Raw genomic sequence first — 27,676 nt, 5'->3', positions numbered from 1 at the left:
GCATGTTCCCATTTTTAAATATCTAAGCATCACCCCTTAGTGACCATTGGAATGCTCACCTTCTGAAAGAAGTAAACTGATTGAACAAGTTGTTGCAACGTTAAAACTGTATATTTCACACGGCTTCCTACAACTTTCATGTCAACATCCAGCAACTGAATTGCACGATTTTCTTGAAGATAACAGACACACCTGGGTGGACAGTGGGGAGCTGGGGACATTGGAAGGAGAGCGACAAGTGGCAGAGGACTCTGATTTTAAAGAAAAGAGTGACTACTTTGTAAATATCAGGGAGAGAAACTTGCACATCTATTGCTGAGCAGCACCTCTGTTAGGGAAGCGTACTCTGCTGGTGCCATTACTATACCAGTAATTTGCACAAGAGAACCCTGTACTGTTACTGCCAGTGCTGCACATACTTCTTGTGTGAGAGAAGGATGTGAAGATCTAGCAGTGAATGCACAATAATATAATTGCACCACACCCGCCCAGCAGTGTAAAAGGAGAGATTGAGTTAATTGCCCATTATTTCCTCTTATGTATTGTTTAGTTGTGGATCCTGCCTCAGTGAATCACAGCACCTCTGCTATGTTTGCTCCATGAACAGTTCATATGCTCTGCCAAGAAGCGCAGTTCTTTCCATCCACACGTTGATCAGAGCACCACATGTGAGTATTTTTTAAACTAGAAATCTAAGAGTTGGCACTAGTATGGAGAATACCCTTCTGTCCTACAGCTTCATATTTTAACACACACAGTCTGTGCCAAAGACTCATCAAGAAATGTAGTCAAGTACCAGTCGGCACTCTGCCTTTAGGTACTATTTGGCTACATTTAAAAATCTGACACATGCCAGTATGATAATTGGGTGCAGTGCACAATGATGCATCTACATGCATGCCATACAACCATCCCGTACAACAGTTGCATTTAAGGGTGCATGACTGTGCACTGCATAATTGGACTTGCATTGGAAATATATATTGGACAGTATGTTGCACTGATTTCAGTGTAGGTCCTCTCCATGCAAACCTACATTAGTGAGTTATGGAGTAGGTAGGGCAAGCAAATATCTTCCCAGGACAAGTAGATTTCTGTGACATTTTGTCCCTTGGCCAAGTAGATTTTTGAAAAATGTCCACACCCCTGCTAACTACATATCACACTGAATGAAACACTATACACTGGAAGTCCCCTGCAGGGATGATGCCCAGTTCTTTCAGGTCAAGCTGAAAACCATCTTATGCTACACCAGGGCTGGACTTAAAACCTGCCTCTCTCCTCATATTAAGACTGGAAGGGCTGGGAAATATGAGGGGGCACAAATTACTCACTGTACTTACTACATCACTGCTATTCCATACACCATTTTCTGCATCGCTTAGTTAGGTTGACATTCTCTGTAAACAAACAAATGGAACCAATGTGACAGAGGCGGGGAGGCTTCCACTTCCCCATGCTCAGGGCTTTTATTCCTAATGTGCACCTACTTCAGTACCAGTAAACGATACTGAGCTTTTATAATGGGCTTTCTGTGCCTAGGACTGCTCAAACTGAAAAGCTATGAGTACTGTTAGAACTGGGGGTCTCTAGTTGGCAATGGTATACACCTTTGACCAAATAGGGACCCTTGCTTCTAAGTCAGGGAAAGGGGATTACACTACTGGATGACCCCTGAACCCCTGCTCACCCCCTTGGTAGCTTGGCACGAGCAGACAGGCTTATCTCAGATGCAGTGTGTTAAGCATTTGTGAACACACAGTAATACAGTGAAAACACTTCAGATGGACACCAGACATGTTTTATAAAAATAAGTATTCTTTAAATAGGCTTAACACAAGACCACAAACGACAAAAATCCCAGTACTGTACTTAAAATAGGCTTAAAGATGGTAGAAGTTACTTAATTCAAGTTGATGATAGATGCGACAATGTTCCCACCAAAGTACCTGGATGCGTAATGCAAAACAAACAAAAGGTTTGCAGGAAGGGAGATGCGTCGGTTCTTTGCTTCGGGGGAGCCCCAATGCTTGCGCAGAGTAGGGGATGCGTCTCGGTTCTTACCGGAGAGGAGGTGAGGCGTAGATTCTAGTGATGCGTTCTGGTTGCGATTCAACAAGATGGCGCCTCTATGCGATGTGACGATTCGGTGCGTTGCAATAAGATGGTGCCCTTTATGCGACGACGTGAAGACTATGTGTGCACGCCCGGCAGCCGTGCGGCGAACTCTCTAGCTTTGGAGCCGCGACAGGTCCTGCGACATGCTTCTCCAGTGATGCGACAGCAACCTTGTGGCGCCGACACGTTTCTCCAGTGATGCGACGGGTAACAGCTTTTATGAAGGCACGCTTCTCTGGTGATGCGGCGGCAACACGCTTCTCTGGTAATGCGACGGCAACAGCTGTGACTGCGACACGCTTCTTCTCGATGCGCACGCTTCCAGCTCCCAGTGACATGCAGGCTTCTGCAGTCAGAATTCTCAGCAAGGAAATTCAGAGGGGAGCTGGTGGTGAAGTCTTTTGTCCCTCAGATTTCATCCGGAGGCAAGCACAAGTTCAAGCCCTTGGAGTAATATTCTGCAAGACAATGAAAGTTCCTTCTCCTTTCCTTGGCAATAAAGAAACCACTGCAGGCCAACCCAGCAACACAGCACACTGGCTGGGGGGCAGTCCAAACTCCTGCAGCTTCTTTGGTTCTTCTCCTTGGAAAAAGGTTTGTCTTGTTCCCAGAAGTGATCTAAAGTCTTGGGGTCTGAGTCCCCATATTTATACTCATTTTCTCTTTGTTCTCTGAAGGCAGAGAGGCCTTTGCCTAGTCCAAACCAGTTCTAGTCAGCCCTGGAGCACTTTGTTGACCAGACTCCTTTCCTTTCACAGTGTAGGCCAGGGACATTAGACACACCACAGGAGGTGGAGCCGGCATTGTGGAGGGAAGGCACAACCCCATTCAGGTACCAGGTGCAACTCCTCCTACCCATCTACATGCAGATGTCTCTATTCAGCCCTGTGCTGACTCACCCGTTCTCCTGGAATCCCCCAGCCCCTGTCCCTCAAACGCCAGACAAGGAATACACAACTTAGCAGAGGCAGGCTTGGATAGTTGGGCAAGAAAATACCTACTTTCTAAAAGTGGTATTTTCAAACACAGAATGTTAAAACCAACTTAACTAAATGATGTATTTTATCGTTCTGAGTTCAGGCATACTAAACTCGAATTTCTACCTAGTTCCCAGAGTCAGTTAGGATTATAAGATGTTGTAATCAAACTGCCCATTCTGGCCTGGGGGGGAACAGGTAGCCTTGTAATAAAAGGAAAGTGGCTGTAATTCACTATTAGGACATGCCACACACACAAGGGCATGTCCTACCTCACACTTACAATGCACCTTACCCTTGGGCCTACCTTAGGTGCGTCTGATATGAACAAAAGGGAAGGTTTAGGGACTGGCAAGTGGGTGCACTCACCAAGTCGACATGGCAGTACTAGACTGCACACAGGCTCTGCAATGGCAGGTCTGAGACACTTTACAAGCTGCTTCTGTGGGTGGCACAAACAGTGCTGCAAGCCCACCAGCAGCATTTGATCTACAAGCACTGGGCACACCTGGTGCACTGTACTAGGGTCTGACGAGTAAATCAAATAACCCAATCATGGAGTCACTAATCAATACATCAATTTAACATAGGGAGCACTTCCACTGCGGCACTGAATAGCAGTGGCACAGTGCCCAAAGCATCTAACCAGCAAAATATATCCAAAACAGTGGAGGCAATCAGTAAAAAATGGAAGGGAGACTCACGCCAATAATACCAGGTCTAACAAGTACCATATTCACAACAGTGAGTACATTTACTCCTTTTTAATCATTCCGCAGTTGACTTGAGTTTAGGTTGAATCCCTTGCAAGATTTGACAGACCTGGACTAGGTCTGTGAAATCTTGCAAGGGATACAGCCCAACCCCTAATTTCATATCGATCACCAGGAATGATAGCTCCATTGCTGGAACATTGAAATGCCAAGGTACCCACATATCACAGATTCTGGGCATGACCCACTACTGTTGTATTTATTATTTTCTTACTTTGTCCTATTGAGACTCAATACTGTGGTATCTGTTTTCTTGAGTTGTGCCATTGCCGCCTCTAGGTATAATCAATAGAACCATTACTATGGTACATATATTTTGGTTGCTTGGGGGGCACCATCACCACTTCTGGATATTCTCTTCATACCCATAGTAGTAGTATCTACTGCTTCTATGTAATCGTCACCTCCTGCTAATTAATGTTATGCCTTATAGACCAACTACAGTAGTGTATCTTTTTCGCCAATGCTCTGAATCACCATGTCAATTAATGACTGTCGCAGTGGAGAAAGAAGACGAAATACACAAATCACAGCGTGAAATTCTGAAACAATTATAGCAGGGTCTGAAACGCACACCCACCACCTCTGTTGACCAACTGCACTGCCATAAATCAAACTTTTCCCTCTTGGTGGATCTTTGCCGTACCCTTTCATAGAACCATAAATGTCCTCACAACACCTCTTCCTTGGATTGCTTCACACGATCCCCATTTGAACTGTCCACCTTCCTGGAACCTAAAAACAGCATCAGACTCCTACTTTTACCACTCCTCATTCTTTAATCCTTGCTGCTGCTCAGTGCATCAAAACCACTCCAATCACTCCTATACTTCATTGAATCTCCTAACCTCTCTGCTCCTCATGTGTTACCTCCAACACAGTGAGATAACTAACTGGCTCCCTAGACCCTCTATTACCTTTTCATTCTGGATCTCTCCACTTCGTCCCTCTAATATCACCCTTCCTAATACGCCCTTGTCTCTCGCACGCTGCTCCCTTGACCAGTTCCACCTTCCCATGCTTGAACCCTCCCCCACACACTCTTCCCATGTCCAGGATAAGATCCCCACTTATACTCACTTATTCTCCTTGTGCTGCAAAATAATCTAGCCAACACCCCACAAACACATGCCCACCTCTCCTAGTGCACATCCCTCAAAGAAACAACTGCAGGGTTCAGACTCACTTTCCACAAGATCCAGTCACAAAATCCTCATCCCATACCTTGTCCTGTCGCAATGTGTATGTCGTGTACGAACGTATTTTATCAACTCTTTCCCCAAGTTGCGCATCAACCCAAACCCTCCTGATCCTTTCCTTTCCTTTCCTTTCCTTTCCTTTCCCAAAGCCTATACACCCAGAAAACACCCCCGGTAACAGGAGGTCAGACTCGTGTCTGTGGCAGCAGCATCCATTTTGTGATGCTGAGGCTCTGTTTAACTTTAACCGGGTAAAGCAGTAACATACATGTCTTTTCCACTCTAGAAGGTTGGAATGCTACCCCCGCCGCCAGAATTGGGGGGGGGGGGTAGTATTCCAAAGTGTTTGACACCTTACACAACATGTTTTGATAAAGCCAAACCAAAGTTAGCATTAACCGCGAGGATTATAATGCACTTAAGAGTATATGGTATGGCTATATCTTTGAACAGCTATAAAGAGATGGTTACGAAATCTGCGGAGGGGCTCAGCTCATGCTAGGGCACCCTCTCCCATAAAACCAAGCACTCTGCCTCCAGGCCTACCATAGGAGTGGCTTATAGGGGTATATGTGTCTAAATGTAAAGGTAGATATGGGTATACTATATCTAAGTAAGGGGTGATTACACCACCTTACCCAGGCTGTGTGAACAGACCTGTGGTATCAGTTTGGAGGGCCGGCCAGGGGTGGCATACTACATGCTGCAGCCCCCGGTAGGCCTTGGATGCACCTATGCCCTGGGTACCTATGGTACACTATACAGGGGCTCACAAAGGTGACCCAATACCCAATCTGGTATGTACCTAAAGTACATGGAGTCCATTTTATAGAGAAATCAGATAGTTGGCCTGGGACCCTGCTATTCAGGGCCCCAGACTAAGTCGAAAACCAGCAAAACACCAGGAAAAAAGTTTTGGGTAACCATATAGTCCGATTCCAGCTTCCTACACAAGGGGCACCCTTCAATGCCCTGATCACTACAAGCAAGGGGCCCCCTTCAATGCCTGATCACTATAAGCAAGGAGCATCCTTCAGTGCCCTGATTACTTCAAAGTTGAATACCTCCAACTCACAGTACCCTAGGTCCCAAAATTTACCCACACCAAGAAAATTTTCCAGATTCATCGCAGGAAATATGAATTTATATTACATTCTCTAAGAGGAAGCAGAAAGATCGCTTGTTACAGATCACGAAAAGCCCAGGCCTGGATTAAAGGTTTTTTCTGGGTTTGGGTCAACTTAGTGCGTGACAGAAAACGTGAATTTCCTAATCACCTTGCAAGTCTGAGCATTTTCTCCCCGTGTTCACAAAAGGAGACAGTGAGAAGAGGAAGGCAGACCTAACTCCTCGACCTCCAGGCACCTTCTATAAAATGCAGTATCTCCTGAACCCAGGCCTACTTGGGAATTGTGCTAAATAATACTTTGGCTCAAGCCAATTCATTGATACCTAAATCTCAATTCCATAATTCACACAGTAAACTTGAAGGTGAGTTTCCCGGTCTGTCAATCCACTAGGGAATAATTTCACCCGATTAATTTCGATCTAATTAATTTTCGGGGAAATGTGCCTAATACGCATTTTCTTACAGTTGTCTCGGATAATTTTTTGATAGCGAAGATAAAATCCTGTATTTCGTCCTTTTTCCTTATTTAAACCCTGTAATCCATACTCTATGCCTTAGCCAAAGTACCAAACAAGGTTTTAAACCATATCCTTCTTATTAAAACTACCCTATTACTACACTGACCCCCACCCTTACCATTACTCAAACCCAAAACCTTACACAAATCTAAATCTGTTCTCCTCCATATAACCAAGTCTAGCCCTCTATTAACGCCAGCCCTAAATCCTCCCCTTGTTCTTTAATCAAGCTATACCTAGCACTAATTCACACCCTAAAACGGACACTAATATTTAGTTTCAAAGTTTCGGTTTCCAGTATTTTTGCTGTCCCGGATTTATCCCCCGACATTACGGCCCAAACATGTAATTTATGTATAATTACCTAAAAGTCAGTTGGATCCTTCACTCGCAATACACATGTACAATAAACAAAACAAGAGGGTAAAAAAAGTAATTTACATCTGTTACTTTACAGTGAACGAGGAATGGTGGGAAGGAGAATGTCAAGGAAAGGTGGGAATCTTCCCATCATCATTCGTGGAAGAACACGTCACCCGTGAGCCTGGACTCTGAGACCCTGCGCAGTCCTCAAACACAGACGGCTGTTCTACTACAGAAGATCATGCTCTGAGAAAGACTACACTCCAGGCAGAAAGAATTTATTTTCGTGTTACACAATTTATGGAACGAATAGGAGCAGGATTATGTTTGGGGGATTCCCCACCTAGAAGTTCACCTACGTGGAGGCCCTTTCATTTGAGCACCAGGCGCAATTTCAGGTTATGACTACATGAAGCATCAAATTACCGCAGATTTGCCCCATTGGTCTAGTGTGCTGCATTAAGGTTGCAATTTTGAATAATCTGTATATATTCAAATATAGCTCTTTTTACCAGAGGTTTGCAATCTCTCGGCACTTTAATAAAACTGGCGATACCAGTATCCAGTTTAATGATACTCAAATAGCAGGCGTTTATTCAGTGACACAATTCTTCTCACATCCAGCTATTAGGATCACAGGTACTTAATGCTTCCCTGTTTTGAGGTCAAGATTTACCCATCTGGGACAGCTTCTTTGTCCATATAAAAATATTTATCTTATTTCAACTAAATGTTATCACCAGTCCTATTATTTTGTCTATTTTCTCACTCCACACAAGGATTCTCCGGAACTATGGAAATAAAAGTGAAGGTCTTGTAATGCTTTCTGTGATCGCATCATGCAAACTGTTTTTTTTCATTAAACAATTTGTGGCATAAAATGTGTTCATGCAATTGTTACAACGGAATCACGTTTCTGACTTTGGACTTTTTTGAGAAGCCTAAAAAAAGTGATGTGTTAAATTTTTTTTTTTAAATATCTATTTCCAAAAGTATGTTGTAGCTTCTGGACCCAGCTGGACAATTTTTCATATTTTGAAGGTATAAAGTTTAATTTCTGAAAAGGATCAGAAAGAAAGATGGGAGCTTAGGAAGATATAGAGTTACATTTCATAATACTAGATTAAGAATTTTATAAGGGATGTTGTGTTTTCCACCTAAAATGTTTTTCCAATGCCTTGCTAATAATATAAAAACAGCTGCAAAAGGATCTATTCCCTTTTGGTTCTAGCTGGCAATTGTTAAAAGTAATTCACCCGTCCTTTCCTACACTAACCAACTGAATAACACACTGCTGTTTCTAAGGAACCCAGCACTCAAGGAGCCGCCCCCGCCCCCCCCCCCCCCCCTCCTGCGTCTTGAAACCCTCACGGGTGAGTAGCTGTGCTTTATCTTCCATGATTGATTGACTGCTGGAGGTGGTACAGAAGGCGCAGCTTAATGTAGCACTGATGTATACAAAAAAATGATAGGTAGAATGAGTTCATTACAGCCCCTGGTAATTAAAATGGCCGCCACCCTATCCATCCTTTCCCCCTCCCCACAGTCTTGGTCCTACTCCAACAGGAATGATAGACTGGGGAGAGGCCCGGGTAATGATCTGTGCCCAAGATTCATTCAAGCATTCCATCCACCACTTTTTTGTATACTTCAGTGCTACGGGCATGCCCAGATGCGGGATCCCGTTTTTCGTATGTCATTGGAACCAAGCTGCACCCTACAGTTGACCCCCAATCAGGGCGAAACCATTCTAGGGTTGCTTGTGCTCAAGCAGGACCTGACCTGGCCCTTCAGACTGAACTGTTCCCCCTGGGGCAGGGTCAAAACTGATTGCGCACAGCTGGGCCCAAAACGAGCTGGTCTCATTTGCAAAATAGCAATTGACTGGCAGGTGATGTTTACGAATTGTATTTTAATTGTTTTTAAAAGTATAAATATGTTCTTTTATGGTGTTTTTTAAATACCGAATAAAGGATTATTGATTGATTGATTGACTGTAAAGCGGCCCTTAATAGTTACCAGTGGCTGAGATTAATTCAAGCATTCCATCCATCACTTTTTTTCTGCACTTTGTGTCAGCTTTGTATAGTAGCAACAAGTGCAGGTGAAAACACTGAAAATGGTGGCACTATTACACACAGTTGGGGTGGGGGTGTGAAGAGGAGTTTGTCTACTCCCAATTGTAGTGTTACCCCTTGGACTCCTACTCTTGAACTCTGGGAATCCCTGGCGATGTATTTAGTCAACAAAATAAAAACGATTTGTAGTACTTTTAGTCATCACCGGTTGAGATTTCTGCTGACTGGAAACCCAATTCAGTTAGCTCTGAGGATACCAGTGTTGATCCACTTACTCTGTCAGTGACAGAAGTAAGCAACATTGCCCTTAAAGATGAACATCAGGATCTTGCCCTGATCCTGGCTCTGCAAAAATGTACCATCTAGTCATCTGTGCAGTAAAGAAACTGGGGGACCTGTGTTACACCACTGGGAGTTGGTCCTTTAATCCTCAATCATTTTCAGAAAATGTCTTTACCATTCACGTCCAAAGTGGCAGAGTAGATTGTCAACAACCAGATCTCACAATTTATTAAGGACAATAATACACTGATTGATTTTTCAAGCAGGATTTCGAACATATCATGGCATATCATGGCACAGAAGAAGAGCTTCTTTGGATGTCGAACAAGCTGCGGATGACCCAGGATAGAAGTGAAATGGGGTTACAGCAAACAAATGTAGACGGAATGCTGACAATGCAAACATTCTCCCTCAGTCAAAAGAACTGGGTTAAATCCATCGTTCTTTTGCCCACTACTCCAACCCAGTTTGGACCCAGCCATATGCAAATCAGGTTTGACCCTGTGCCCCATGGAAACAGTCCAAACCGAACTGCCAGGCCAGGTCCTCCCTGGACAGGAAACAAGCATCCTGGGACCGGTTTCAGGGTCTGTCACCCTTCTTCAGCCAGGCTAGCTGGAATCCAGTGGCACAGTGAGCAAGGGACCCACGTCTGGGCATACCCTGCCAACTTAGGGCGAAAAGGGAAATGGCTACAATCAATCAATCAGTACATTTATAGAGCGTGCTACTCACCCGCGAGGGTCTCAAGGCGCTGGAGGGAGAGGGGGAGGCGCTGCTTTTGCTCGAATAGCCAGGTCTTGAGGTGTTTCCTGAAGGTGAGATGGTCCTGGGTCAGTCGTAGGTGTGCCGGGAAGGAGTTCCATGTCTTGGTGGCCAGGTAGGAGAATGATCTTCCTCCGGTGGTGGCTCTGCGGATCCGTGGGACTGTTGCGAGGGTGAGGCTGGTGGAGCGGAGCTGGCGGGTAGGTGTGTAGAACGAGAGGAGATTGTTGAGGTATTCGGGGCCCATGCCGTGGAGTGCTTTGTGTGTGTGGGTGAGGAGCCTGAACGTGATCCTCTTGCTGACCGGGAGCCAGTGCAGGTTTCTCAGGAATGGAAGATATGTGGCTGTGGCGAGGGATGTCAAGTACAAGTCATGCGGAGGCGTTCTGTATGTGCTGAAGTCGTTTCTGAAGTTTAGCTGTGGTTCCTGCGTAAAGGGCGTTCCCGTAGTCCAGTCGGCTGGTGACGAGGGCCTGGGTGACCGCTTTTCTAGTTTCTGTGGGGATCTACCGGAAGATCTTTCGGAGCATGCGTAGGGTGTTGAAGCATGAGGATGAGATGGCGTTGATTTGTTTTGTCATCGTGAGGGAGGAGTCCAGGATGAATCCCAGGTTGCGTGCATGGTCGGTGGGTGACGGTGCGGTGCCCAGCGCTGTGGGCCACCAGGAGTCGTCCCAGGCGGATGGGGATTGTCCGAGGATGAGGACCTCAGTTTTGTCTGAGTTCAGTTTCAGCCGACTGAGCTTCATCAATTCCGCGACGTCCTTCATTCTTCCTGTAGCGTCCCAACCCTGACCCGTGCACCACATCAGACCCCTGACCCCTGATTATCATGGACTAACCGACCCACTTCCTCCATGAACCCGCAGATAGGACAAGACTTCCCCGTCACCACCCTCTATCCTCCCGGTACCGGACGCCCCCACACCCCCATCACACCCGTAGGCCTCCGGTAACCATGCCCCTGTACCTAAAATGGCCGACCCCGGCCCCAGCGAGGCCTAGGCCCTAGGCGCGCCATGCCCGGCTGGGGGGGTAGAAACTTTCCCGTGAGCAAGATAGGGAGGAGCAGTTTCGCTCACACCTCTGACCTCTCGGGAGATGGGTTTCGATCGCCCCTCCAGCCTCCCTGGGGGTTGGCTCCACACATGCTGGGTGTCTGGGATCCCTCCAGACCCAACTTCAAAGGATCAAAGGGCCGGGTGGCAGGAAACCCCGACAAGTGGCCCCCAGGCGCTAAGACCCCTGCCTGCGAGGACTCCGGACTTCAAAGGAGAACAGACCTATAACAAGGGGTGTTCTGGAACAATCAGGCAGTTGAATCCTGGAAGAAGAGAGCCCTGCTGACGTGGTCGCGGCTCTACGGAACATCGAAGAAGAAACGCTACCTGAACTCTTGGATTTGGCGAACCTTGCTGACATCGTCGCGGCTCAAACTTGGCAGAGACGGACTTCTGCCTGAACCATCGGAGTCGTGCTGATGTGGTCGCGGCTCCCTTGAACTCTGAGAACACCGGAACCCTGCTAATTGGATCGCGGCTCCCCGAAGATCGTAAGACCTCCTATTCATTCCTGCTCGAGCCCTGCTGACTTAGTCGCGGCTCAGAGACTACTCTGGTCCGGCTGGACCCAAGATGTTACCGTATCCCCTGGCTCGAGGATTGAGAGCTGTGCGCCGGATACGCTGTTGTCTTTGACCCTGAACAATTGAGACTGTCCCGCTACCCCTATCCTTACCGAGACTCTATGAACCCTTGTTCTGCTTGTATATACATGACCTGAGGATCATAAAGATCCAGATATTCTGATCGATAAAAGACCCGTTCCTCAGAACAAACTGTGTGGTGTCCCTTTGTCGAGTGGTGCGAGCTCAGCGCGTGCGATCCTAGAGACAAGACTCTTCCCCTGAAAGGTCTCCCGCCAGTGCTCGGCACTGTTCTTGGGAGAGGTGGGTCTCGGGGTGGTCAGGAGCATATACTGTGCCCCCCTGGGATTGCCCCTTCTAACATTGGTGGCAAGCGACTGGATCCGAGCCCACATCTAGGGAGCGTACAGTAAGCGGCTGACGCACTACCGAACAAAGACGGAAGAAGAAACCACCATGAGTCCCTCTGGAACCGTCGCGAGTCCTACGTTCCGAGAGGACCAATTGGAAGAATATACGCACAAAGAATTAAAGCAGTTTTGTAAAGACTTTAAAATCGCTACCACTGGGTTAAGCACCAAAGAAGATTTCCAGAAAGCCCTGAAGGCCTGAGTGGAGTCCGGAGCCACCCTTCCCCAACCAGAAGGAGAGGTGGAGCAGCCGAATGCACCCAGAATCTCCCAAGGGGGAAGCAGCGGCACCCAGGTATGAAGCAACGCACCAGATGGGGGCCTATCCCCGGAAGAACTAGCAGACAGAGAGAAGCCGCAGTCACGAACTAGAACTGGCCAAACTGAAGGTAGAAGGAGAATTGAAATTGGCAGAGAAATAGTTAGCTGTAGAACAGTTACGCGTGCAAGGGGAGTTGGAAGAAAAGAAACTCCAACGAGAACACAAGGGAAAGAAACTGCAACTAGAGCACGAGCGCAGCCTAAAAGAGATCGAGCTCAAGGCGAGGAGTGAGGAAACCAGGCCCCCGGGGAACCGAGAGACCTCTTGCCCGGTGGAATCAAAAGTTCACATCTCCAAGGATGTGGTGAAGGAGTATTATAAAAACGACGACATCCAGCAATGGTTCAAGGCCTATGAGGTAGCTATGACCTCTCACCGAGTCCCACAGAAGGATTGGGGGGCTGGGTTGTGGGGTCGGTACCTAAGCGAGGGGAGAGATACCCTGCTGGACCTGCCATCTACAGTACTTAACTCCTACAGCCACATGAAAGAGGCCCTATTTGCCAGATATGGGCTCACCCCCGAAATGTATCGACAGCGATTCCGAGACTGCAAGAAGATTCCTGGCACCACGTGGGTGAAGTAGGTGAACTTTTATAGCAGGGCCTTGGAAGGGTGGATCAAGGGCAGCAAGGTCACCACCTTCGAGGAACTATTCGACCTGATCGCTTGGGAGCACCTGTCCTCAAATTGTTTTGTGGAACTACGCTAGCATCTCCTCGACAGCAAACTCACAGACCCAAGGAAGCTGGCCGTTGAAGCTGATCGCGGGTGAACACCCGGGTCCCCCGGGGCCCCGTGGGAGACTACGCCCAACACAGTCAGGGACCTCCCCGCCAGAGAGGGGGGAAACCAAGGAAGACAGAGGGAATTCCAGTCAGGTCCCCAGCGTAGCCCCCCAAGAAACCAACCCCCGAACTTTCCAGTCCCTCCTCCTGCCAGCCCAGGGCCACCAGATAGGCAGGGGCCCGAGTCAATATCACCTGCTTCCAATGTCACCAGTCAGGTCATTACGCCAGTGACCCCCAGTGTCCCATGTGACCGGCAAGTTACGATTGGCCATTCGAACCTCCCAACCTGTGGACTGTCTACTGGGCAACGATTTAGAAAGCTCCCTGTGGGGACAAGTAGAGTGAAAGGCCCACCTCGGAATGATGGGCCTACCCGAATGGGTGTGCGCCACCACGCGATCACGCGATCTATGTCCGCCCGATGGCCTCCCCTTGGGGAAGTCGAGCCCCAAGCCAAAACCCCGGTCGACGAGGACAGGGACGGGCTGCCCGAGCCCAGCGATCTCCCCACGGGAGGAGAACCCGTCCCAGACAACGGGCCCTTATGTCCGGACCTCGCACAGATCACCGAGTTAGATGACCTGCCCGAGTTGGCACAATGGCGCCACGAGGAGGGCCCCTCCCGGGAGGAGTTCTGCCGACAACAAGCTACCTGCCCTTCCCTAGTTGGACCTCGGCAACAGGCCAACGCCCAAGCTGCCCGCAACCAGTCTGGAACTCATTTGGTTTACTGGGAGAACGACCTCTTGCAGAGTGAGCAGAAGTCTGCCGAACTAGGGTCAGCCCGGGTGCTGGTGGTACCCCTACGATTCCGAGACTTCCTCCTCAGCCCGGCCCATGACGTACCCCTGGCGGGACACTTGGCCCAAGATAAAACCTATCACCGCTTGGTCACCCATTTCTATTGGCCGAAGATGCGAGCCAATGTAGAGGCCCATGCAAGTCTTGCCCAACGTGCCAGGCTAGCGGGAAGGGTGGAGGTAAGCGCAAGGCCCCACTCCAGCCCTTTCCCGTCGTCAGTACCCCCTTTGAGCGAGTGGGGATCGACATCGTGGGACCTCTGGATCCCAGGACCTCTCAGGATCACTGATTCATCCTAGTCCTGGTGGACCATGCCACCAGGTACCCCGAGGCCATTCCCCTCCAGACAGAAACGGCCCCCGTGGTGGGCCGGGCCTTGATGGGGATATTTTCCCGCGTAGGTTTTCCCCGAGAGGTCGTGAGCGACCGCGGCACGAACTTCATCTCGAAGTACATGATGTCCTTGTGGCAGCAATGCGGAGTGTCGTACAAATTCACCACCCCGTACCACCCTCAAGGAAATGGCCTAGTAAAGCGGTTTAACCGGACTCTAAAGTGGATGATCATGGGTCTAGAAGAGCCCCTCAGGTGCAAGTGGGACGTCCTCCTCCCCTGCCTCCTCTTCGCCTACCGGGAAGTCCCCCAAAAATCCTTGGGGTTCAGCCCGTTCGAATTGCTCTACAGACACCCGTCCGGGGACCCCTTAGCCTGGTCAAGGAGGGTTGGGAGACGGCGCCCCGAGAACCGCCTCAAGAGGTGTTTCGATACATTTTGGCCCTCCGAAACCAGACTCGGAAGTTCCGGGAGCTTGCAGAGGCAAACCTCGAGGCGAGCCAGGAGGAAATGAAACGCTGGTATGACCAGAATGCCACTCTGGTCGTGTTCCAACCGGGCCAGCAGGTCTGGGTGATGGCCCCGGTGAAACCTTGCGCCCTCCAAGATAAATGGACCGGGCCCTTCAAAGTAGTGGAGCGGTAGAGTCAAGTCACGTACTTAGTGGACGTCCAGTCCCCTCGGAAACCCCTCCGGGTCCTCCATGTGAACCGCCTCAAACCTCACTTCATGCGGACGGAGTTGATTTTGCTCCTAGCCACAGACGACGGGGCGGAAGAGGAAGCAGAGCCTCTCCTGAACCTCCTGTGTGCTAAAGAAAAAGATGGCTCCGTAGAGGGAGTCCGCCTCTCCTCCTCCCTCACTCCACAGCAACCCAAAGACTGCCGCCAACTGCTGGGGCAGTTTGCAGACCTCTTCTCCCTCGTCCACAAGGTCACCGACTGGTGCGTCCACGACGTGGACGCGTGGGACAGCCCGCCGGTGCGGCACAGAGCCTTCCGCGTCCCTGACAGAGTCCGGTCCTGCATCCAGGCCGAGGTCTCTAAAATGCTAACCCTGGGGGTGGTAGAGCCCTCTGACAGTCCTTGGGCCAGCCCGGTGGTACTGGTCCCAAAAGCAGCGGCCCCTGGTGTCGCCCCCGAACTGAGGTTCTGTGTGGACTACGGGGGGCTCAATGCGGTTACCCAAGCTGATGCTCACCCTATCCCCCGCGCAGATGACTCATTGACCGCCTCGGGTCTGCTCACTACCTCAGCACCTTCGATTTGACCTGCGGTTACTGGCAAATTGCGCTCACAGAGGGAGCCAAGGAGCGGTCCGCTTTCTCCACCCCGGATGGGCACTATCGCTTCAGAGTGATGCCCTTTGGAATGAAAAATGCCCCGGCCACCTTCCAGAGACTGGTCAACCGGGTCTTAGCCTGGAAGAGTTAAGCGCCGCGTACCTGGACGATATTGTTCAGCTCCTAGTGGACCGAACACCTCCAGCACTTCCGGAGGGTTTTGATGGCCCTGCGCAAGGCCGGCCTGACAGTCAAAGCCAGCAAATGCCAAATCGGGCAAGGCTCGGTGGTTTACCTGGGGCACCAGGTCGGAAGCGGGCAGGTCGGCCCCCTCCAACCGAAGATCGACGCCATCTTGGCCTGGGAACCCTCCACGACCCAAACAGAAGTCAGAGCCTTCTTGGGGCTCACTGGTTACTACCGAAGGTTCATAAAGAGTTATGGCAGCCTAGTAGGTCCCCTCACAGAACTCACTTCTAAGAAACAGCCGAAATGAGTACAGTGGGCCCCCTCCTGCCAAGAGGCGTTTGACGCCCTAAAGACCACCATGTGCACCGCCCCGTGCTCCAAGCCCCCGACTAATTAAAGGAGTTTGTAATACAAACTGATGCTTCCGAGCATGGCATTGGAGCCGTCCTATCCCAGCTCAATGAGAAGGGCCTAGATCAGCCCGTAGCCTTCATTAACTGGAGGTTACTGCCCCGAGAACAACGGTGGAGCACCATTGAACGAGAGGCATTCGCCGTAATCTGGGCTCTAAAGAAGCTACGGCCCTACTTATTCGGAACCCACTTCCGAGTCCAAACAGATCATCGACCCTCACGGTGGCTCATGCAAATGAGAGGAGAGAACCCCAAACTGTTACGATGGCCAATCTCCCTCCAGGGGATGGACTTCACTCTAGAACATCGCCCTGGTACTGACCACGCCAACGCTGACGGCCTCTCCAGATTCTTCCGCCTCAGCGAAGAGAACCCCCAAGGGGATGGGTAGTTCTCCCTGACTTTCAGCTGGGGGGGGGACGCGCGTTGGACCCGGCCTCGCGGCGTGGGCCTCCCTGACCCGTAGCGTCCCAACCCTGACCCGTGCACCACACCAGACCCCTGATTATCATGGACTAACCGACCCACTCCCTCCATGACCCCGCAGATAGGACAAGACTTCCCCGTCACCACCCTCTATCCTCCCGGTACCGGACGCCCCCACACCCCCATCACACCCGTAGGCCTCTGGTAACCATGCCCCTGTATATAAAATGGCCGACCCCGGCCCCAGCGAGGCCTAGGCCCTAGACACGCCATGCCCGGCTGGGTGGTAGAAAGTTTCCCGTGAGCAAGATAGGGAGGAGCAGTTTCGCTCACACCTCTGACCTCCTCTCGGGAGATGGGTTTGGATCGCCCCTCCGGCCTCTCTGGGGGTTGGCTCCACGCATGCTGGGTGTCTGGGATCCCCTAGACCCACCTTCAAAGGATCAATGGGCCGGGTGGCTAAGACCCCTGCCTGCGAGGACTCCGGACTTCAAAGGAGAACAGACCTATAACAAGGGGTGCTCTGGAACCATCAGGCAGTTGAATCCTGGACGAAGAGAGCCCTGCTGACGTGGTCGCGGCTCTACGGAACATCGAAGAAGAAACGCTACCTGAACTCCTGAATCTTGGCGAGCCCTGCTGACATCGTCGCGGCTCAAACTTGGCAGACAGACTTCTGCCTGAATCATCTGAGTCCTGCTGACGTGGTCGCGGCTCCCTTGAACTCTGAGAACACCGGAACACTGCTAATTGGATCGCGGCTCCCCGAAGATCGTAAGACCTCCTATTCATTCCTGCTCGAGCCCTGCTGACTTGGTCGCGGCTCGGAGACTACTCTGGTCCGGCTGGACCCAAGATGTTACCGTATCCCCTGGCTCGAGGATTGAGAGCTGTGCGCCGGATATGCCGTTATCTTTGACCCTGAACAATTGAGACTGTCCCGCTACTCCTATCCTTACAGATACTCTATGAACCCTTGTTCTGCTTGTATATACGTGACCTGAGGATCATAAAGATCCAGATATTCTGATCAATAAAAGACCCGTTCCTCAGAACCTACTGTGTGGTGTCCCTTTGTCGAGTGGTGCGAGCTCAGCGCGTGCAATCCTAGAGACGAGACTCTTCCGCTGAAGGGTCTCGCCAGTGCTCGGCAGTGTTCTTAGGAGAGGTGGGTCTCGGGGTGGTCAGGAGCACATACTGTGCCCCCCTGGGATCGCCCCTTCTAACAGAGACCTATTGCACTTTCAATGCCTGTTTTAGACAGTTTGCACAGTAGTGCGGGCTGCTGTGCAACAAAGCTGAACGTAAAGAAAGTAATAACGCTATGAGGTGGCCAACGCAGGTGGGAGAAGAAAAACAAGAGATTGGAGGGGGAGCAAGAAAGGGCAATGCGGAAGGGGGTGGTAGGGAGTTTGCATGCAAGGAGGAAAGTGTGGGGGGACATGTTAAAAAATCTGAAGACTGGTGCGACCGACAGAGAGTGATGTAGGGGGCCTTAAAGTATATAAAGGGAGAGAGAGAAGGCACACTAATTACAGGATGGAACACACTCCTGCTAGCTTTACAAGTCAAGTCGGATAACAGAACGCGTAAACTGCGCACCAAAACACCGAAGACTAACAAACCCGTATAACACTGGAACTAGGTAACAGCGTGCTAGCTGGCATACACAGATCAGTATTTGACGCATCTGCGCACAATAATGGGGGAGAATCATCTTCTCATTAAGGGATACTGGACTCATTACCAACAAGCATTTACAACGCAATGGTCTCGTCTTTGTTAAAGTTAGAGCTATTGGCATTGCTCATAACATTTTTGTTTTTAAAACATAAATAAATGGCATTGTCATTTACAATGCCAATAGCTTAATCTCTCGCAAATGCGAGACCTATTGCATTTGCACCCACACACACAGAGCCACACCCACACACACAAAGAGCCACACACACACACAGAGCCACACACACAGAGAGCCACACACACACACACACACAGAGCCACACACACACACACACACAGAGCCACACACACAGAGCCACACACACAGAGCCACACACACACACAGCCACACACACACACACACACACACAGAGAGCCACACACACACACACACACACAGAGAGCCACACACACACACACACACAGCCACACACACACACACACAGAGCCCCACACACACAGAGCCCCACACACACAGAGCCCCACACACACACACAGAGCCCCCCACACACACACACAGAGCCCCACACACACACAGAGCCCCACACACACACAGAGCCCCACACACACACAGAGCCCCACACACACACAGAGCCCCACACACACACAGAGCCCCCCACACACACAGAGCCCCACACACAGAGCCCCACACACAGAGCCCCACACACAGAGCCCCACACACAGAGCCCCACACACAGAGCCCCACACACAGAGCCCCACACACACAGCCCCACACACAGAGCCCCACACACACAGCCCCACACACACAGCCCCACACACACAGCCCCACACACAGCCACACCCAGAGCCCCACACACACACAGCCCCACACACACTCAGCCCCACACACACACACAGCCACACACAGAGCCCCACACACACACACAGCCCCACACACACACAGCCCCACACACACACAGCCCCACACACACACAGCCCCACACACACACACTGCCACACACACACAGCCCCACACACACACACTGCCACACACACACACAGCCCCACACACACACACAGCGCCACTGTTAGAAATGGGATCCGTGGCTGGCCAGGGCTTGCGCCAATGTCAGTCAGAGACAACCACTCCTAAGTCAGGGCAAGGGAGTTACACGCCAAGACAACCCCTGCTCACCCTCTAGGTAACGTGGCGCTAGCAGCAAGGCTAAACTTGGAGGCTATGTGAGTTAAGTATTTACGCACGCACCCCAGCAACAACACCCACGGCCCACCACAAAGGAAACTCCACACAAGGTTATATATAAAAATAGCCTTTGTATTATACCAAAACACATTAGATAAAACACACACTTTACAATGTGCCAACAGGCACGGGCAGAATTTACAGGGGATATGTACCAGACAGGGCCACATGGACCACTGTCAGGAATCAGCAATTTTAGAACTTAGCACTAGGTAGAATTAGCACTTACCACATAGAATATACATCACTGCAGCATAAAATAGAACATAAAGCACACAACCAGTAACCACTGGTAACAGGTAAGTACCACCTACGCAATCCTAACCACCTTAGGAACAGGTCACGCAGGGAACCGGGACCTCACTAGCACCACCTGTACTAGCAAGAACAACCACCTAAGTATCACAATACCTGGAGGGGTTTAAGCACACAACACATGATGCATAAACACACATTCAGAGGTGTAGCAAAGAACACTTTGCAGAAATCACATTAGCACAGAACTTACATCAAAAGTCCAGGGTCCAGGTTGCGCCACTGCGCCAAAACCTAAACGTGGCAACTGCCCACAAAGTGCTGGGCAGCTGTATATACTGATGAGCCAACGTTGGAGCCTTGTGGGCTCACGAACAATGGTGGGGAGAAACAGCGTGGGAGCCTCGGGGCTCTGACCACCTAACTGTGTCCCTCAAGAGCCTCACAGGGCTTTAAATAAACAAAATGGCACTCTGAGCCTCTTTCAGGGCTCTAGAACAGAAACTGGCACCGTGAGCCTCTCCGGGCTCGTGAATCAACTGCGGGCGTGAAGCCTCTCAGGGCTTGAAGAACAAATGCCTGCAGCAACGTAGGAGCCCCGCTCGGGGGCTCGGATACAAAGGTAGGACACCGGAGCCTCTCGGGCTCGCCAGGACACTGCTCCGGTCGGTGGAGCGGCCCGCTGTCAACCGGGGCCGCTCTGCTCTGAATCCGGAGGTCCCCCGCCCTCCTGCACTCACCGGCTCTCATACGCGGCGGTGGCTCTGGTGCTGCGGGCAGGACTCCTCATCGGCTCTTCACGGGAGCTCCCGCTCTTCGGGGGCTCCCTTTCCACACTTCTCCCTCTCTCTCCGGGGCTCTCCCTCGCTCTTGGGAGCCCCAGGGGGGAAAGACCAGGCGCCGGCTCTCTCTTGCTCTGTGGCTGCAGGGCGGGACTTCCGGTTCGTTGGTCTCGGGGCCGCGCTGCGATTGGCCGGCCGGCCCCAACACTTCCGGGTCGATGCGGGCAGCGCGGCGGCCTGTTTTAGGCAGGCAGGCAGGCAGCGTATCAATATCCGAGGGGTAGGCTCCCTCATAAATTAAAATACTCGAGGCAAATATGCTGTGTGGGCAGCCGCTTGGCAAACGGCAATCGCGGATCGGGTCAAACGCCGGGTGGGCACCGGCTGAAGCACCAGCAAGGCGCTCTCAAGCGCCAAGAACAATTACAGCGCTCCCAAGCGCTAAAGGACAAATAAAGCGCTACTAAGCGCTTAGAGGGTTCCCAGCAAGGGCAAAGCGCTCCCCAGCGCCAGGGGACAGTTCAGGCCCCAAAAAGTCAGCAACCAAATCCTTCAGGAAGGTGGGGGCAAGGGCAAAGCTCCAGCCAGGTCTGGAGGCAAGGCTGGGCCCAGAGCCAGCTCACTGGGTCTCCAGGCAGGGAGACACTCCAAGTGGCGGTCCTCCTGGCCCCAACTACAGCAGCAGCCCCCTCAGGATCCTGGAACAGAACAGAACCCCATGTAAGGGGACACAGACCCATTTTTATACACAACATTCCTTTGTTTTGGTCACAGGGTGAGGGGAGAAACCAGTCACAGCTGATTTTTGAGCACCCTTGATGTGCTCAGCCCCTCACTCTATTCACTAGCAGGGCTAGGGTCATCAGTCGCACCACAGGGGGCAGAGCCAGCATTGTGTGGGGAAAGCCCAGCCCCATTCAGGAACCAGGTGCAGCCCTCCCCAGCCATCAGCATGCTAATCTCACACTCATCACCGGGCAGACCCATCATGACTCATGGAGCCTGGCATCCCAGCCAGCTCCAGCCAATCACACGCCAGACACATTTTACACTAATATGCCAACTCCGAGAAGTGGCACTTCCGCACAAGACACAATCATGCCACATACATCATTGCGAAGCATTCAATCACACGAGTTCGCACATACCAAACTCCAGCATGCACACTTCACGCATCAGGAACTACCAGGGACACAGACATTCCCCATGCATTCCTATGGGAGGGCAGGCCAACCTTACTCCACGCACTCAGAGTGCGCACGCACTTTCCACTGGGACACAGTGAAAGTGTGCAGAAACCAAAAATCACTACCACCAATTCACATTCACAAAGCAAAAAGTTTAGGGGTGAACCTGCAAGAAGGGCCAAGTCCAACACACACACAGACACACACAGAGCTCTCCCCCCCCACACACACACACACAGCCCCACACACACACACAGAGCCCCACACACACACACAGAGCCCCACACACACACACAGAGCCCCACACACACACAGAGCCCCCCCCCCACACACACACACAGCCCCACAGAGCCCCACACACACACACTCAGCCACACGCACATACTCAGCCACACACACACACACAGAGCCCCCCCCCACACACACACACAGCCCCACAGAGCCCCACACACACACACTCAGCCACACGCACATACTCAGCCACACACACACACACACACACACACACACACACTCACCCACACACACACACACACACAGCCACACACACACACACACTCAGCCACACACACACACTCAGCCACACACACACACACACACTCAGCCACACACACACACACACACACAGCCACACACACTCAGCCACACACACACACTCACACTCAGCCACACATACACTCAGCCACACACACACACTCAGCCACACACACACACACTCAGCCACACACACTCACACACTCAGCCACACACACACACTCAGCCACACACACACACTCAGCCACACACACACACTCAGCCACACACACACACACTCAGCCACACACACACACTCAGCCACACACACTCAGCCACACACACTCAGCCACACACACACACTCAGCCACACACACACACTCAGCCACACACACACACTCAGCCACACACACACACTCAGCCACACACACACAGGGCCACACACACAGGGCCACACACACCGAGCCACACCCACCGAGCCACACCCTCACCCCGATGAGTCTTGTTATTTACAAATGGGTTATTCGAGGCCCCCACCAACTCCCAGAGCTCACCAGTTGCTTCCCTCAGTCTAGGTCAGCCACACGCCCATCTCTTCCCAGTAATGCCCCAGGGAACAGAGGCAAGAAAAAACGATCACAAGCAGGGAACAGGAGGCAAGAAAATCATGCACAAACAGGGAACAGAGGCAAGAAAAGCGAAAAATACCAGCCGGCTTCCCGCTGCTGCTGCTCCTCCTCTGCTGGTGCCTTGGCCCGCTGTGCGCCACGTTGGTGCTGGCGTTGGGCAGCCGGCGCGGGACAGAGCACCCCATTGACCCCCGGGCCGAGCGGTCTTCATCACAGGCTGTGACTCCGCCTCCTCAGCACTCTCCCCTGGGGGGCATGAGGTGTTCCGAATCCTGGGGGCTCGGGAAAGACAACATGCTGCATGCTTTTCCGCAAAAGGGGCACGCTTTACACAGATATTGAAATGTTGTATAGTGCCCCGGCCAGCACACGGCACAGAACAAGGCCTGGTGTGCAAACCATAATCAATCACCACACGCGCACGAGACACCAGCAGACTGCACACACGCACGTCTCCCCACGAACAGTGAACACCATGATGTCTTTACACGTAAAAAGTGTGTGATATGCAACGCCCCGTGACTCGCACTAGGCTGGGGACACAACGTCCTGCTCTCATGCAAACACTTCTAAGCAAACACCTCAGACTGAGGGGCAAACTAGGACAGCCGAGGCCCACCCACACGCACACGTCTCAACACCCGTCAGCCGGCACCAGGGGCCGCGTCCTCTCCGGAACATACACTTTAACAATCACACCTAACACAAGCTAGAGGCGTGTTTCACTCGGTGCCGATGGAGGAGCACGAACACGCTCAATTGTGCAAACACCATTACTTTGTGCAAGCATTACAGCCATACGCACACACCACAGCCTCCAAGCATTACAGCCACACGCACACACCACAGCCTCCAAGCATTACAACCACACACGCACACCACAGCCTCCAAGCATTACAACCACACACCACAGCCTCCAAGCATTACAGTCACATGCACACACCACAGCCTCCATGCAGTACAGTTACAGGGAAGATGCCTACAAGGGATTTGTTTAGAAGTACAAATTTACTGCAGTAAGACACAGCCTTTACTATTGAGACTTGAGGATCGATTGAATCAGATACTGCTCTTCTTGAATTATTCACTATGTCAACACTCCATGAAAGCTACCACACTAGCCCCATAGAGATTTGACAGTTAAGTTGATTAATATAGTATTGTTCACCAAATGAATCAGGGAAAAACAATGGAAAGCAACACGAACAGATATTTTTCATGGAAAAATTATTATTTATATTTTGTGTTCAGATGTAAGGGTACATAATCAAGAATCAAAAATGATTGCATATAAATCTTAGGTACGTGGAAACAACAAAACAATCCATTTGTACATAAGAAACAATCCAGTCTTTAAACAAATATATATAAATTTGACTTCTTTTAAAATAAAATAGAAAGTCAAGAAGTAGAGTGAAGACTTGGATAGGTGTGTCGACGTTTCGGTCTCACTGGTAGTATCCAAAGACCATCATCAGGACAAAAAGTTTAATGCAATATGGATGTCCCTTATAGTGAGCATACAAAAAACCTATGAATGATGATGGCTGCAACTCAGCCCTTATACTCAATCCATGCAGTACAGCCACACACACACACACACACCACAGCCTCCAAGCATTACAGCTACACGCACACACCATGGCCTCCAAGCATTACAGCACACGCACACACCACATCCTCTAAGCATTACAGCCACACACACACACCACAGCCTCCAAGCATCCACACGCACACACCACAGCCTCCAAGCATTACAGCCACACGCACACACCACAGCCTATAAACATTACAACCACACGGACACAGTACCCTGCAAACACAACCCGGCCACACACTCCCCACTGCTGAAGAGCAACAAGCCACAGATACTGTACACAACTCTTTTAACTCGTGAAACATCCCTGACTTGTGTACACAAGTAATCACACGCTGGGAAAGGACACCCTGGCAACGCTCGCTGCACAAACACGCCCAAAAGACATATTTGCAACTGCACAGACCCCGCAAGAGTTTCCACCCGGGCCTGTAGAGTTACACACACACACACACGTCGGGGAACGGCAATCAAAAATGGCAACTTCACGCACTCCAATCCCACTGGGAAAAGAACGGACGCACAAGTTACTAACCTTCGGTAATGATATATCTGTAAGAAACAGTAGTTAGTATTGGATTCCTTACCTTAGAATATCCCCAGGCGTCAGACTGGATCCGGAAACTTTAGCGTAGCAGTACCCTTGCACGTCGGTAGGCGTCGTCTGCGGCTCCGCATCCGTCGTCGGCGCCGTGATGTCGCCGGAGTACTTCGACGCCGCCTTCGCACGCTAACGTCAATTCTTATACACAGCTTTTCCGCACCAGAAATGCAGAGCCATGATAAAAACCAACACTGGTGCCATGAAACTAGGGCCCTGAAAGGGGATGACCTTAACCCTAGATATTGGTTCGCAGAACGGGGAGAATGGGTGTGGCGGTAAGGAATCTAATACTAACTACTGTTTCTTACAGATGGAGTCGTTTCTGTCCTGTAACTCCAGTTCTGTAGTAGGGGTATCTCTGTTATAGTCATAATCTAGTTAATAGTCCCGCCCATGTGCGTGGACCACAGCAATCAAAAATAATCTCTTAAGTTATCAAATCATGCAGAAACTGCAAAGACACTTAAGAGAGAATTTAAAGGCAAATAATGCAGCCTATATCCACAGGCTACACTGTCCAGTACTTCAACTAGAAATTCCACCAAACAACACCACACACAACACAGCCTGCCCAGTTTCTACCATAGAGAAACTTGCCTCCACCAGTAAAAGACTCTGGAATGATAGAGAGGAAGGCATGGACAGACAAGCCCCATAGGCTGATATTATGTGGCTTAAATAGGATACTGTGCCTTTAAGAGAACTTTCCAGAACTTTCTCCCAGTATCCCAGAATGCATAGCAGGTCCCTCTTACTTTCAGTTCTTTTTGAAGGCGTAGCACGCCAGACCTGTAGCATTCCTTACATGAAGAATTGTCTCCACCGGGGAGGAGGGTGGGCGCTTATGACTATAACAGACATACCCCTACTACAGAACTGGAGTTACAGGACAGAAACTACTCCTTCTGTAGTAGGGGATCTCTGTGTATAGTCATAATCTAGTGAATAGAATGGCAAGCCCATCCCCACACCAAAGCGGCGGTGGAGAAAGAAATTAACACCAGTATTGTGCGAACAAATTCCGCAGCGAAGCCTGTCCAACCTGAGCATCTGCCCTGGCATCAGTGTCCAGACAGTAATGCTTAGCAAAGGTATGAACCGACTTCCAAGTGGCTGCTTTGCAGATTTCAGCAATTGGCACGTCACGGAGCAAGGCTGTCGTGGCAGCTTTGCCCCTGGTGGAATGAGCCTTAGGCTTACCTCCTAAGGTCTTATTAGCTTTTTGGTAACACAATTGTATGCAGGACACAATCCACCTAGAAATAGACTGCTTAGAGGTAGCAAGACCCGTCCTTACTGATCCATAATTGATAAACAACTGGTCAGACCTACGAATATCTTTGGTTTTATCCAGATAAAATTTCAACACCCTCCTAACATCCAGGGAATGGAGAGACCTTTCCGCTGGAGACTAAGGATTCTGAAAAAACTTAGGTAAAGTTATGGTCTGGTTGACATGAAAATCAGAAATAACCTTGGGAAGAAATTTAGGGTGAGTACGCATAACAACCTTAGCAGCATGAAAGGTTCTTGGCAACACAACGCCTGAATTCCACTCACCCTGCTGGCCGTGGTAATGGCCACGAGGAACGCCACCTTCCAGGAAAGGTGCTGCAACGAAGCCTTATGAATAGGTTTAAAAGGCTCCTTCATCAACCTGGACAGCACCACATTCAGTTCCCATGAAGGCGAAGGAAGCCTGACAGGAGGGAATACTTTCTTCAAGCCTTCCAGAAAATCTTTGATCACAGGGATCTGGAAGAAGGAAGTCTGTGAAGGGCATTTCCTGTAGGCAGTCAATGCAGCGAGAGGAACCTTAATGGAATGAACATTAAGGCCAGACTGAGCCAAATGGAGAAGGTAAGGAAGGATGACATCTTCCTTGCACGTCGTCGGGTCATGGTTCTTAGACTGGGACTAGATACAGAACCTCTTCCACTTGTAAGCATAGGAAGTCCGAGTGGAAGGTCTCAGACTCCTTCAGTATGTCCATGCAATCATCGGGCAGATTCAGATGGCCATATTGCACTATCTCAGGAGCCATGCCGCCAAACTCAAAGACGAGAGGTTGGGGTGTAACATCTGTCCCCCGAACTTCGTGAGAATGTCCGGCCTGCACGGCAGCCGAATGTGAGGAAGGAGAGACCGGTGAAGCAGGTCCGTGAACCACCACTGTCTGGGCCATTCCGGGGCAATGAGTATCATCCGAGCCCTGGACTGGGCCAGCTTGATGAGCACCGCCGGAATCAGGGGAATGGGTGGAAAAGCGTACAGAAAGCTGTTCGACCAGTTGATCCATAACGCATTCCTCAGCGTCCCCTGCTGGTAGTACCTGGAGGCGAAGTCTTGGCATTTGCTGTTTTCGGCGG

At 50.6% G+C, this 27,676-nt stretch overlaps 1 protein-coding gene across 1 annotated transcript in view; it reads left to right on the top strand.

The window, feature by feature from the left end:
* The window catches only part of NCF2 (neutrophil cytosolic factor 2), a 127,093-nt gene extending 119,135 nt beyond the window's left edge, over positions 1-7,958 (top strand). Inside the window, exon 15 of the mRNA XM_086955744.1 lies at positions 7,172-7,958. Coding sequence (XP_086811870.1) covers positions 7,172-7,269 — 98 coding nt within the window. The 3' untranslated portion in view covers positions 7,270-7,958. The remainder of the gene's footprint in view (positions 1-7,171) is intronic.
* Positions 7,959-27,676: the final 19,718 nt, after the last annotated feature.

This window comes from Lissotriton vulgaris, chromosome 1_1, assembly GCF_964263255.1.
Source record: "Lissotriton vulgaris chromosome 1_1, aLisVul1.2, whole genome shotgun sequence".
NCBI classification, from domain to species: domain Eukaryota; kingdom Metazoa; phylum Chordata; class Amphibia; order Caudata; family Salamandridae; genus Lissotriton; species Lissotriton vulgaris.
This window is presented reverse-complemented; position numbering and strand designations above follow the sequence as displayed.